The following is a 13,968-nucleotide window of genomic DNA, read 5'->3' as shown; positions in this document are numbered from 1 at the left end:
CCATTAGGGACAGATATAAAACAGGCAATAAAAAAAGACTTTCAAACAAGGCTGAGTGAAATGTAGGATACTCTAAAAGGGATTCCACACAGCTTTGTTTGCACAAACAGAGATAAATAGAAAACTAGTTCAACCAAGGCGGCGCCCATTACTTTATAGAAAGTAAATCTTTACACTAATATATTCATTATTTTAATAAATAATATAATTGTAAAAAAAATACAATTACGTATTATTCTAAGGCTAATCTTTGCTTATAATACATCATCATGTCTTACATGTATTTACTGTTAAATATCCCTTATATATAAAAAAAATTATATATATACCAGACTAGTTTTGCTAGAAATTACTACAAACAGTCTTCTAACTGGCAATTTTTATTAACTTAGGTTATTGGTGAAGTAGTAAATTTGCAGAGATCCAACACGATGACACCGATAATATACTGAAATCACTCACCACTTCAGTAGACACAATCTCAGCATCCTCATCACCCTTCTTCCATTGACTTGCTCCAGTTTTCATAGGTCTGGTTTGGCAGCTTGTTTTATGCATGTAACCTTCATTGATTTCCTGTAAGAAAAAAACACAACAGCCAATAAAAAGAGTCACAAAAAATTACAAATATGCTCTGTCAGTTTGTCATGTGCTGTCTGAGAAACTTACTGACTGAGCAGTTGGTGCTTGAATTTTACTTACTGTATCAGCTATTTCAATTTGTCTGACATTTAAAGTCATTCAGGCAAGTTACTGTTAGCCTATTGCTGAGTAATATCATAAATGGCCATGCTTAAACAGTTTTAACCTCAACATGGGAATTTGTACTCATTGTTTACTCCTAGCTCTTCTGCATCTCACTCTTCTAACAGTTAAAGGATCAGTAAATTCATAATTAGACATTCATGATTCAGACAGAGCAAACAATTTTAAACAACTTTCCAATTTACTTCCATTTACTTTTGTTCCTTCTATTTTTATCCTTTGCTGAAAGTTTTATCTATGCAAGCAGCAAAGAACCTAGATTCTAGCTGCTGATTGGTGGCTGCATATATATACCAACTGTCATGTGCTCACCCATGTGTTCAGTTAGAAACCAGTAGTGCATTCCGGGGCGGACTGAGACCAATCAGGGCCCACGGGCAAATATTAGGGAAGGGCCCTCACTGTCTCACACTGACCCAAATGTATGTAAATGTACATGGTAGCCTCCCTTCCCTACCCCTACTAGGCCCCCAACCTCCAGGGCTAGGACCTCCAACATCAAGGGACAGAAAAAGGGCCCCCAACCTCCCGGGGCCAGACCCCCACTCCATGTCCCTCACAGTGATAGACACCCAACAGGGCTCCCCCTAACTCTAGGGTCCACGGAGCAAAAAAACCCACATCCAGGCACAAGGGCCCCCACTAAACCCACTACTTAGTTACTGATAGGGCAGCTGTCAGCGTCAACTTAAAGTGATGGTAAATTTGCCTCCATAAGTTTACATATTCTGAAAGCTCTTGTCATTACTAACATATTGATCTGATTATTTATTTCAAAACTCAATTAAACTTCTGAAAATCAGCGTTTTTTTCAGGCTCCATTACCTGATTTTATACAGCCCCTGTCAGAGATTTTCAGAGTGTAGTATTTGATTGGCATCTCTTTCAGCCAATAGGAGCCTCACCATGCGCCCCATGGATTTTACTCACAGCACGCTCCCGTGCTTGTAACTCTGCCTGGAAGTGCAACTGCGCAACTCAATACGCTATTTGCTCAACTAAAACAGTGAGGCCGCTAACGGGTACAGGTATTTAGTTGCGCAAAAAGCGTATTGAGTTGCATATGCGCAGTTGCATTTCCAGGCAGAGTTATTGAGTTTGATGGATAGCTTCAGGCCATAGGTTGGAAAAGCCTAATACAAGATTTCTGAGATTTTAAAGGATAACTACTGGTACCAAATCTCCATATAAAATGCCATAAACTCGTGATTCACTCATTCTTGCAAGTGTCATGTGACATCATTATTGACAAGAAGTGTCTCACATTTGCACATGCTATATACTGTATTTTACAGTTTGAGGAAAGTGGTTTCATTTAGAAATAGTCAATATTATATCTCATTTACATTTTTAAAACATATTTAACCATGAAATAATTTGAGTATGTTTTTAATAAAAATGTGATTTGTAGAATGAGTTTATGCATCCCAGCAAGTATACAATTATGAATGATGAACAATTACCACAGGGGAAAATGTATGTATGTATATATATATTCTTCAACAAACTACAAGAGGAGAACAAGGACCATCAAAAATTTCTTAAGGCCCTGTATAGATAGGGAATCAAGCACTCTTTTTTAATAAAAAAAAATAGCTCAAAAGTGTAGCTAAATTAAACAAAGGAATGAATCTCTGACCAGTACAATCACTGAGAACAAAAAATAATTTATTAATAGTACAGAAAGAAGTAAATCCTAACTGTCCAAACATAGCAATAGGCCAGTTGTGCGCTGGCCTCGGGTATATGTTAGCAACACAAAGTAAAGTATGTTGAACAAACAATATAGTACATGTGGCCAATTAAAACCATGAAGATGTGCACATCATAATCATAATATTGGCAAAAATACAATCCAAAGACACCTAGTACACTGCTACACCCAAGCTGTACACGGTACCCAAGTCAATACAAGGGATAATTACCGGACAGGTAAATTTTTAGGGATCTAAGCAGTGATAGGTGCTTTGTAAATATTTCAGGAACAACAATAATGGCAGTATAGCAACAATTACAAAGGAGGCAACCGGTAACAAACAGCGGACCTCAATTGTGGACACCTCCAGAATCAGATAAGTGCATGCTTATGATTTAACATAAGAATATAGCTGCTTTCACTTGCAATATGGGGGGTTAGCCTGGACTGACTCCCACTGCTCATTTGGCTTGTTTGCTGTTTTCACACAACATCTTCAGCAATAAGAAGTACTATGCTTTACTTACACGCATGCAGCTTTGGCAGCACTTATCCCATTTTGCATACCTTGGACTTATGCTAAGTCTGGCTGAAGACAATACTGCTATATGTGGAAAATCATCCTGGTGTGATTTGGTTGTTTTCTTCAGCAATACACTCTTGTGAGAATTTTATCTCAATATATGCAGGCATCTCTATGTAAACTGCTGTGTCTCTATGTAACTGCTGTACTGAGGCAATTCATTATGGAGGATGTATTACTATGTTCCACTATCTATCTTATTGCTAATAACCATTGCAATAGTTATTCTTCATACTTGCATGTAACTCACTATCTATCTTATTGCTAATAACCATTGCAATAGCTATTCTTCATACTTGCATGTAACTCACTATCTATCTTATTGCTAATAACCATTGCAATAGCTATTCTTCATACTTGTATGTAATTCTTTGTAATTGTTGCTATACAGCCATTATTGTTGTTCCTGAAATCTTTACAAAGCACCTATCAGTGCTTAGATCCCTAAAAATTTACCTGTCCGGTAATTATCCCTTGTATTGACTTGGGTACCATGTACAGCTTGGGTGTAGCAGTGTACTAGGTGTCTTTGGATTGTATTTTTGCCAATATTATGATTATGATGTGCACATCTTCAGGGTTTTAATTGGCCACATGTACTATATTGTTTGTTCAACATACTTTACTTTGTGTTGCTAACATATACCCGAGGCCAGCGCACAACTGGCCTATTGCTATGTTTGGACAGTTAGGATTTACTTCTTTCTGTACTATTAATAAATTATTTTTTGTTCTCAGTGATTGTACTGGTCAGAGATTCATTCCATTTGTTTAATTTAGCTCCACTTTTGAGCTATTTTTTTTATAAAAAAAGAGTGCTTGATTCCCTATCTATACAGGGCCTTACGAAATTTTTGATGGTCCTTGTTCTCCTCTTGTAGTTTGTTGAAGAATAATTTTTTATAGGGTCTGCACCACATTAAAATTATAATCTAGCATAACATTAATGTTTTCTAAAGTTTGATAAAAAATTTTTTTGGAAAAAGACACATTTATAGTAGCCATTTGTCCTGTACCCTTTTTGGTTTTTTATAAATAACAATACCTAGTATACTGGGTGTATAAACCTCACTAGGTCTAACTTTCAGGATTAGGCCGCTGTGTCATAAATTCTATGTTTCTCTGATCTGTCCAAATCTAAGAGGGCAATATGGCGTTCACTCTGTCTGATGAAACTTGGGAAGCAGAACTTTCTGCTACATTTTCTATGAGTAACACTGTGGAGAGCAAGAATGGTGAAGGAGAGACTATCAATATTTTTGGTGCCTTTAAAAACTATAAACAACTTGTAATGAAACAGATTAGATTGAGAGCTGAATCATCTAGTCTGGAAAATTACATTCAGAATGAAATAATACCAAGGGGCTTGAGATTGAAGCTAGATCGTGGAACCAACTTATGCAGTGATGAGGGTGGTGAGGCATTCTTAGTGGACTGGAATACCAGCCAGTCAGAATGCTCAATAATTTTGATGAAAAAAATGGTCAAGAGAAATAAAGAAAGACTTGAGAAAACGAAACTAGAGATAGATGAGGCCCTTGTCATTGTTAATAATTTTGAGCAAAATTCAAATTTTGAAAAGCTCAATAGTGAAATGAAGGAACAGATTGCAAGATTGCAGTCTGAGATTAAGTTAAGAAAAGGTAGAAAACTGGTTAGGGACCAGGAAGACTATAAGAAAAAACAGGTTTACAGTTATAGACATATACGTGGTTCATATGATTCTGGGACTGACTGTTCAGATGCAGAATCTGACAATAGGATGTCAAAAAACGAGACGTGCCCTGGCCCGTCCACCCCACAAGAAGGAGGAGGGGGGGCCGGAAGAGATGGAATAGGGACAGGTACAAATACTGGAGGAAGACGATATCCTTACCGCCAGTCCAGGGACAGAGAATTCAGCAGGAGTTCGGAGAGGGCAGAAGACCCTACTAGAAGCACCCCCTTCATCTGATAACCTGCAGGTGATTAACCTGTCCTCTTTTCGCCTCAACAATTGCCATCTCAGTGTGCTAAAGCGTGGCTTGTCATTTTGTCCATCTAATGGATTTGACAAGTTTACTTTTCTAAAAGATCTTCACAGATTTGCTAGAAAAGTAGTTCTTTCTCAAATGTTTAAAAATAGATCTAAGAATATAATTGAGGATCTGAGCTTGACCACTGAGGATAGGCTGGCGCTACAGGACCTTAATGAATTATATCAGGAATCGACCTCTGATGAAGATTCTTTTCTAGCGTCAGAGATAGATTTACCTTTTAAATTATCTTCTCATTTTAAGAAAAGATCCACTTATATGCCGCAACTTTCTTTCTCTCCTGCAGTTAACTTATTTGTTAAACTGGTTGAAAGGGAGATACAGGAACTGCCACTGAGTGGCATTGTTGATGACAACTTGACCAAGAAAGAACGAAAAGCTCTGAAAGAGTTAAAAACGGCCCCCAACGTTGTGTACAAATCAGAGGATAAGGGGGGCAATGTCGTTCTATGGGATGAAACTATGTATTGCAAGGAGGTAATGAGACAATTGTCAGATAAAGATCAATATCTGAAACTTGACTTCAACCCTCTGCCTACCTTGCAATCAAAACTTTTCACAATTTTGAACGATGCCAGAAATGATGGGACAATTACTAATACAGAATTTGGTTATTTGATGGTAGACAATCCAGTTATGCCTATATTTTACTGTATACCTAAGATTCATAAGAACATTAAGAATCCGCCTGGACGTCCCATCATTTCTGGCATCGGGAGTCTGGTTGAACATGTAGGTCATGCTCTGCGTCCTTTTTTGGTGACTTTACCGTCATTTGTTCTTGACACAACTGACTTTTTGACAAAAATCAATGGAATGCCAGTTGACAAAGAATCACTTTTAGTGACAATGGACGTAGAGGGACTTTATTCCAGTATCCCACATGATACTGGTATAAAAGCCTGTGAAAGTTTCCTGTCAAGCAGAGGTACAAAATTTTCCAAACATACTGAGCTCATTGTTGACCTTCTAAGATTCATTCTCAATAACAATGTTTTCATGTTTAATAACAGAATTTACAAACAATTGAGAGGAACAGCCATGGGGGCCACATGTGCCCCCACATATGCCTGTTTACATTTAGGCAAATGGGAGATGGATTCCGTTTATCAACACGATTTGTTCACTAAACATGTCAATTTCTGGCTGAGATATGTGGACGATGTATTCCTCATTTGGGAGGGTGATCAAGTTGAATTATTGCAGTTTGTCAATAGTTTGAACCAAAATGATCTAAATATAAGACTTACTATGCACTTTAGTAAATCTGAGATTAATTTTCTTGACATTAAGGTCAAAAATGTGAACAATATGTTGGTCACTGAAAATTTTAGAAAGGCTACGGCTACTAATAGCCTGTTAATGGCAAGCAGTCACCATCCCTGACACTTTATAGGAGGAATTCCTAAAGGACAATTTCTTCGGCTACGCCGCAATTGCTCATCGAAAGAGAAATTTGAGGAACATGGAAAGCTCATGCAAGATAGGTTTCTTGAACGTGGCTATTCACTGCGTAAGATTAAAAAAGCTATGATTCACGCAAGAAAAATTGATAGAGATGATCTCCTGTTCAAGAGGACTAAACAAACAAAGTCAGTAATACAATTAACCACGACTTATAATTGTCATTGGCAAACCATTAAGTCAGTTCTTAATAAGCATTGGCCAATCCTTTTAAGTGATGGCAATATTGCTGAAGAAGTTGGGACTTATCCCAGCCTTACAGCAAAAAGAGCAAAAAATCTCAAAGATAACCTGGTCTCGAGCCAATTTAAACCCACAGAAAAAGAAGGAAATTGGCTTAAGAAGCACATCCCTAATGGCAACTTTCCTTGTGGAAAGTGCGTGACATGTGATTTTATGAAAAGGACCAAGACATTTTCTGGCAATAGTAAAAAATCTTTGCAGATTAATTACTTCGTCAATTGCAATACGGAGGGGGTTGTGTATCTCCTGGAATGTTCTTGCCCGGCGTTTTACGTGGGCAAAACAAAACGTATCTTTAAAGATCGTATAAAGGAACACAGGGATGATATAAAAGGTAAAATACAATCTAGCAGCATTGCAAGACATTATCAAGCTGTACATAACAGCAACCCAGGTTGTCTACGCTTTACAGGTATAGACAAAGGTATTGTGCATGGAAGAGGGGGGGACAATGATAAATGTCTGCTCCAAAAAGAGTGTAAGTGGATATTTACTTTGAACACTCTTTCGCCAGTTGGTCTTAATGAAAAGTTGGATATGGCTAGTTTCATCTAAAAAAGCCCCTTTCTATTATAATATTCATGTATATTAGAGTATTTGGATGTGATGAAAATGAATAGCTTTCTAACATCATTACTTGCTCCCTGAGTTTCTAATTTTAGTTTCTATTTTTAAAGACTACTTATTTCATTCTTTTGCTTATCTTTTGTTTTTCATTTTAAAAAAATTTCTTTTTTTTTTTATTTGCAATTGTGAACGTCATTAACTAATTTGACTGACTTATTATGTCTCATTAACTTTTTTGCTAGTTACTTCCTTCTTCTTTAGAATTAGTTAGGTTTGGTATGTATGTTACACATTGTTTAGCATCAAGATTAAGGTACATAATTGGTTAAAACTGGGAGGAGTCTCCTCCCAGCAGGGCTAAGATCCATCCGCCCTGAGGAAGCCCCGTCTATCATTTGGCATTGTGGGTGAAACGATCAGGATCGTAGGCATTGGATCACAGACGCACATGTGACCAACCAGGAAGTAAGCACACAGTCCTACCACGCTGCAGTCTCAGCGTGCAGCATTCAACTGGCTCAGCAAACTGTTTCATGGGACTCAATTACAAGGCAGTATTTCAGGAGGCAACCGGTAACAAACAGCGGACCTCAATTGTGGACACCTCCAGAATCAGATAAGTGCATGCTTATGGTTTAACATAGGAATATAGCTGCTTTCACTTGCAATATGGGGGGTTAGCCTGGACTGACTCCCACTGCTCATTTGGCTTGTTTGCTGTTTTCACACAACATCTTCAGCAATAAGAAGTACTATGCTTTACTAAGACGCATGCAGCTTTGGCAGCACTTATCCCATTTTGCATACCTTGGACTTATGCTAAGTCTGGCTGAAGACAATACCACTATATGTGGAAAATCATCTTGGTGTGATTTGGTTGTTTTCTTCAGCAATACACTCTTGTGAGAATTTTATCTCAATATATGCAGGCATCTCTATGTAAACTGCTGTGTCTCTATGTAACTGCTGTACTGAGGCAATTCATTATGGAGGATGTATTACTATGTTCCACTATCTATCTTATTGCTAATAACCATTGCAATAGTTATTCTTCATACTTGCATGTAACTCACTATCTATCTTATTGCTAATAACCATTGCAATAGCTATTCTTCATACTTGTATGTAATTCTTTGTAATTGTTGCTATACAGCCATTATTGTTGTTCCTAAATTTACCTGTCCGGTAATTATTCCTTGTATTGACTTGGGTACCGTGTACAGCTTGGGTGTAGCAGTGTACTAGGTGTCTTTGGATTGTATTTTTGCCAATATTATGATTATGATGTGCACATCTTCAGGGTTTTAATTGGCCACATGTACTATATTGTTTGTTCAACATACTTTACTTTGTGTTGCTAACATATACCCGAGGCCAGCGCACAACTGGCCTATTGCTATGTTTGGACAGTTAGGATTTACTTCTTTCTGTACTATTAATAAATTATTTTTTGTTCTCAGTGATTGTACTGGTCAGAGATTCATTCCATTTGTTTAATTTAGCTACACTTTTGAGCTATTTTTTATAAAAAAAGAGTGCTTGATTCCCTATCTATACAGGGCCTTAAAGTGCATGTCAATTTTAGCAGCCTTTACTTTGGGTAATGATTTATCAACATATAACAATCTAAACCGCATTTTTTTTTTTTTTAAATAAATGAATAGTTTTAGTTATATTTTATTAACCAAGAATTGATCCGTTCGCACCCGGACTCCTCCTACTCGCAACTTCCTGTATCTGAACATAGTGACGTATAGAGCGGTCTCACCCGCTCTGTACGTATCTGTAAAGTGCGTACCCGTGAGTAATTTACAACGCGCATGCTTTACATTATAATTGCCGAAATCTGTTAATTACTTTTGAAAAAAATAAACTTACTCTGCGCAAGCGTTTACTTCGGCCACTCTCAATCTTGCCAGAAGCTCTAAACGCGCATCGCTGCTAAAGCTGAAAATTTTTCCTAACGCATGCGCAGAAGCGTATGACGTTACAAAAAAAAAGGGTTGAACGCCCCGGGGTGGGAATATTGATTTGAAATCCCTGTTGTCAATCAAAATGCAAAACTGGGACAAAATGGCGGGCGGAGGAATCGAGGCACAGAATAAACATATATCAAGGTAAATTTATGCCTTTAGAAATAATAAATAACAAAACGATGAATTAAAGTCACCCTTATTTTTGATGATTAATAATATGACGATTAGCAATAAGGGTGACTTTACATACACTTTAAGAAATGTTTGATGGTCCTTGTTCTCCTCTTGTAGTTTGTTGAAGAATAAAATTTTATAGGGTCTGCACCACATTTGTTAGTTTGATAAAAAAAAATTGGATAAAGACACATTTATAGTAGCCATTTGTCCTGTACCCTTTTTTTTTTTTTTTTTTTTTTTTTTTATATATATATATATATATATATATATATATATATATATATATATATATATATATATATATACACACACATATATAAATATAGGTTTATTGGTTAATTGGTAAAATAAATGTAAATAAATATGCCGCACAATCCTGTTATGCAGTCTTCACCATAGGTAATATTCTGATACCATTATCTCTGAAGATCCAATCACTGTTGATATCAGTTGTTCATTTAAAACAAGTTCTCTTTTTACAATCTTTAGTAAAGGTCAAGCTAAATAAAATAACATTTCCAAGACTGGAACTGCAAAACCAAAAACAATTTGCAGAACTGGTGCCACTGTGTTCCAAAACAAAAGTGATATGACATTGAAACCATACAAGAATAAGAAATCACACCCTGGCAATCTTTCCTGCATTGTGGCAACTTCAGAAAAAAAGGAAAGCTAAAATGCATTAGCTACAGTATTCAAAATAGTAACTTTAATGCATAACCTGGACCATGATCTGGCAAATTATATAATAAAAAATGAAATCTATAAAACTTTTGTCAAACCATTAAAATATTAAACCCCAATTATTTTTTCTTTCATGATTCAGATTGAGCATATCATTTTAAACAACTTTCCAATATACTTCTATTATTCAATTAGCTTTGTTCTTTTAGTATACTTTGTGGAAAATCATACCTAGGAGTAGCTATGTTCTACTGGGAACTAGCTGCTGATTGCTGGCTGCATACATGTTCCTCTTGTCATTGGTTCCCTCAATATGTGCAACTAGCTCCTATTAGTGCATTGCTGCTCCTTCCGCAAAGGTACCAAGAGAATGAAGCCAATTTGATAATGGAAGTAAATTTGAAAGTTGTTTAAAATTGTATTCTCTGTCTGAATCATGAAATAAACATTTTAGGTTTCATGTCCCAAACCCAAAATCTTTACTTCATGATTCAGATAGAACATGCAATTTTAAACAACTTCCCAATTTACTTTTATTATCTAATTAGCTTTGTTCTCTTGGTATCCTTTGTTAAAACAATCTCACCTAGGTAGGCTCAGGAGCTTAGCTGCTGATTGGTGGCTGCACATATATGCCTCTTGTCATTAGTTCCTCCCATGTGTTCAGCTAGCTCCCAGTAGTACATTGCTGATTTTTCAACAAAGGATTACAAGAGTATGAAGAACTTTTGATAATAGAAGTAAATTAGAAAATTGTTTAAAATTGTATCCTGTGTCTGAATCATGAAAGAAACATTTTGGGTATCATGTCTCTTTAATGTATAGCCTTTTGGTTGAAGGATGGTATATCTTTTAAAGGAACCATGAAATGTTTACTCTATGAGTTCACCTAAGTTCCTCACAGTCACTTCCAGATGGACTCCCGGCTTATATTTACATGTTCTATCCGTCTAGAAAACACTAGTAAGGCAATCATCTCTTATAAATATTAATGTTAAAACTTGTGGGAGCCCTTGGATCACTTCAGTTTCTCTTAATTAGATACACATGTTTGTGCCATAATCTGTGCATTGACAACACAATGTGGCACAGCAATAAAGCTAATTTGAGTTTGAAAGAGCGTGAAGAAAAAAAGAGTGAAAATGAGCAAGAAGGGAAGACAAGGGGTAAGAAAAAGAGTATATCTAAAACAATGACACATATCACAGTGTGGATAATCTGCATAAAGGACGATGCCACAGATAGTGACATTGTGGAAATAAATCTACTGCAATAATCAGTTTTCTTCTTTCTTTTATATTAAGTCTCAGTCAAAGATATTTTTACTCAGTATAATTTTCTAACACTGCTGAATATTTGTCAGATTAAGATGATCTGTACATTAATCATATAAATAATTTTTATTAGCAAGTTATTCTTTGTGAGAACAATATTTTTAACTAGTAACAAATATTGTGCTTAAAAGGGACACTGAACCCAATTTTTTTTTCTTTCATGATTCAGATAGAGCATGCAATTTTAAGCAACTTTCTAATTTACTCCTATTATCAAATTTTCTTCATTCTCTTGGTATCTTTATTTGAAATGCAAAAATGTAAGTTTAGATGCCGGCCCATTTTTGATGAACAACCTGGGTTGTCTTTGCTGATTGGTGGATAAATTCATCCATCAATAAAAAAGTGCTGTCCAGAGTCTAAACAAAAAAAAAAGCTGGGATGCCTTCTTTTTCAAATAAAGATAGCAAGAGAACGAAGAAGATTTGATAAGAGGAGTAAATTAGAATGTTGCTTAAAATTGCATGCTCTATCTGAATCACGAAAGAAAAAATTTGGGTTCAGTGTCCCTTTAATAAATTTGATTAATAAAATGTATAAATAGTTATAGTTACAATGTGAAACTGATCGTTGTGGGAGTGGGTATATCTACAAAGGCGCCCTTTTGTTCACGCCCAAAAAAAACCATGACCTCGATTTAAAGCCCAGAAGCCCTTCTTTAAAATAAGGCCCCTTTATAGGTTTCTATAGTCATGTGATCACTGTGGTTATAATGATAATCTGGCGTGAATAAATGTGTATTTATTTGAGTAGAGGCTTATTGGAGCCCCATGAGCAGATCACCATTATATAAATATACCCGAAAGCTCTTATTTATATAAGGATACAAAAAATCAGGCAGGTACTATTTTTACAATCTTGTTTATTAAATATTTTATCAAAATATACCATTTTTAACATATTTTGTTGTAGGGTTCTTGTGTGTTGTGATATATACATAAATAATTGCATGGTTTGAATCTGCTGAGCCTACTGAATAAAATAATATGTAATATGTGTGGGTTTCTCACTAAAAAATTACCTACAGTGGGGCTTAAATGTAAGCATCATCTAAAAATTCAAAAACAGCTCAGCACAGGGATGTAAATGGCTCAGCAATTAAAGTGATAAAACACACACAGATAATATATTGTCTCTCGTGCCTCGAGTTGAAGACCCAGTGACTGTTTGAGTGACTTTAAAAACACTGTCTGTGCACAGACAATTTAAAGCTGCTTAGTTAACAATGCATCATGAAAAGTCAGCTCTTGGTCTTATTTTATGTTTGGCATAAAAATTTCCCATGTTTAAGCATATTGGTTGTCGGATATCTTATCTAAAATATGAGTTCTATTATCTTATATGTACAGTGTATGCTTAAGACGGATGTTTTGTATTGTTAATTTATTTAAATATAGCAGTGACGTTACGAGGAGGTTATCTCCGTCTTCAGACCATATAAAAACATAATTTATGTAAGAACTTACCTGATAAATTCATTTCTTTCATATTAGCAAGAGTCCATGAGCTAGTGACGTATGGGATATACATTCCTACCAGGAGGGGCAAAGTTTCCCAAACCTTAAAATGCCTATAAATATACCCCTCACCACACCCACAATTCAGTTTAACGAATAGCCAAGAAGTGGGGTGATAAGAAAAGAGCGAAAGCATAAAAAAAAATAAGGAATTGGAATAATTGTGCTTTATACAAAAAAATCATAACCACCACAAAAAAAGGGTGGGCCTCATGGACTCTTGCTAATATGAAAGAAATGAATTTATCAGGTAAGTTCTTACATAAATTATGTTTTCTTTCATGTAATTAGCAAGAGTCCATGAGCTAGTGACGTATGGGATATAAATACCCAAGATGTGGAACTTCCACCCAAGAGTCACTAGAGAGGGAGGGATAAAATAAAGACAGCCAATTCCGCTGAAAAATTAATCCACTACCCAAAACAAAAGTTTCAATTTTAATAATTATAAGCAGAAGAATCAAACTGAAACAGCTGCCTGAAGTACTATTCTACCAAAAAACTGCTTTTAAAGAAGAGAAAACATCAAAATGGTAGAATTTAGTAAAAGTATGCAAAGAAGACCAAGTCATTGCTTTGCAAATTTGATCAACAGAAGCTTCATTGTTAAAAAGCCCAGGAAGTAGAAACTGACCTAGTAGAATGAGCCGTAATCCTCTGAGACGGGGAATAATCCGACTCCAAATAAGCATAATGAATCAAAAGCTTAACCAAGATGCCAAAGAAATGGCAGAAGCCTTTTGACTTTCCTAAAACCAGAAAAGATAACAAATAGACTAGAAGTCTGTCTGAAATCTGAGTAGTTTCAACATAATATTTCAAAACTCTTACCACATCCTAAAGAATGTAAGAATCTTACCAAAGAATTCTTAGGATTAGGACACAAGGAAAAGACAATAATTCCTCCATTAATGTTGTTAGAATTC

General features: G+C 35.8%; 1 protein-coding gene across 1 annotated transcript in view; it reads right to left on the bottom strand.

The window, feature by feature from the left end:
- The window catches only part of ATG10 (autophagy related 10), a 406,998-nt gene that overhangs the window by 374,294 nt on the left and 18,736 nt on the right, over positions 1-13,968 (bottom strand). Inside the window, exon 3 of the mRNA XM_053701464.1 lies at positions 463-576. Coding sequence (XP_053557439.1) covers positions 463-576 — 114 coding nt within the window. The remainder of the gene's footprint in view (positions 1-462; positions 577-13,968) is intronic.

This window comes from Bombina bombina, chromosome 2 (genome assembly GCF_027579735.1).
Source record: "Bombina bombina isolate aBomBom1 chromosome 2, aBomBom1.pri, whole genome shotgun sequence".
Lineage (NCBI taxonomy): Eukaryota > Metazoa > Chordata > Amphibia > Anura > Bombinatoridae > Bombina > Bombina bombina.
Note: the sequence above shows the minus strand (reverse complement) of the source record. Positions and strands in the feature narration are given on the sequence as shown.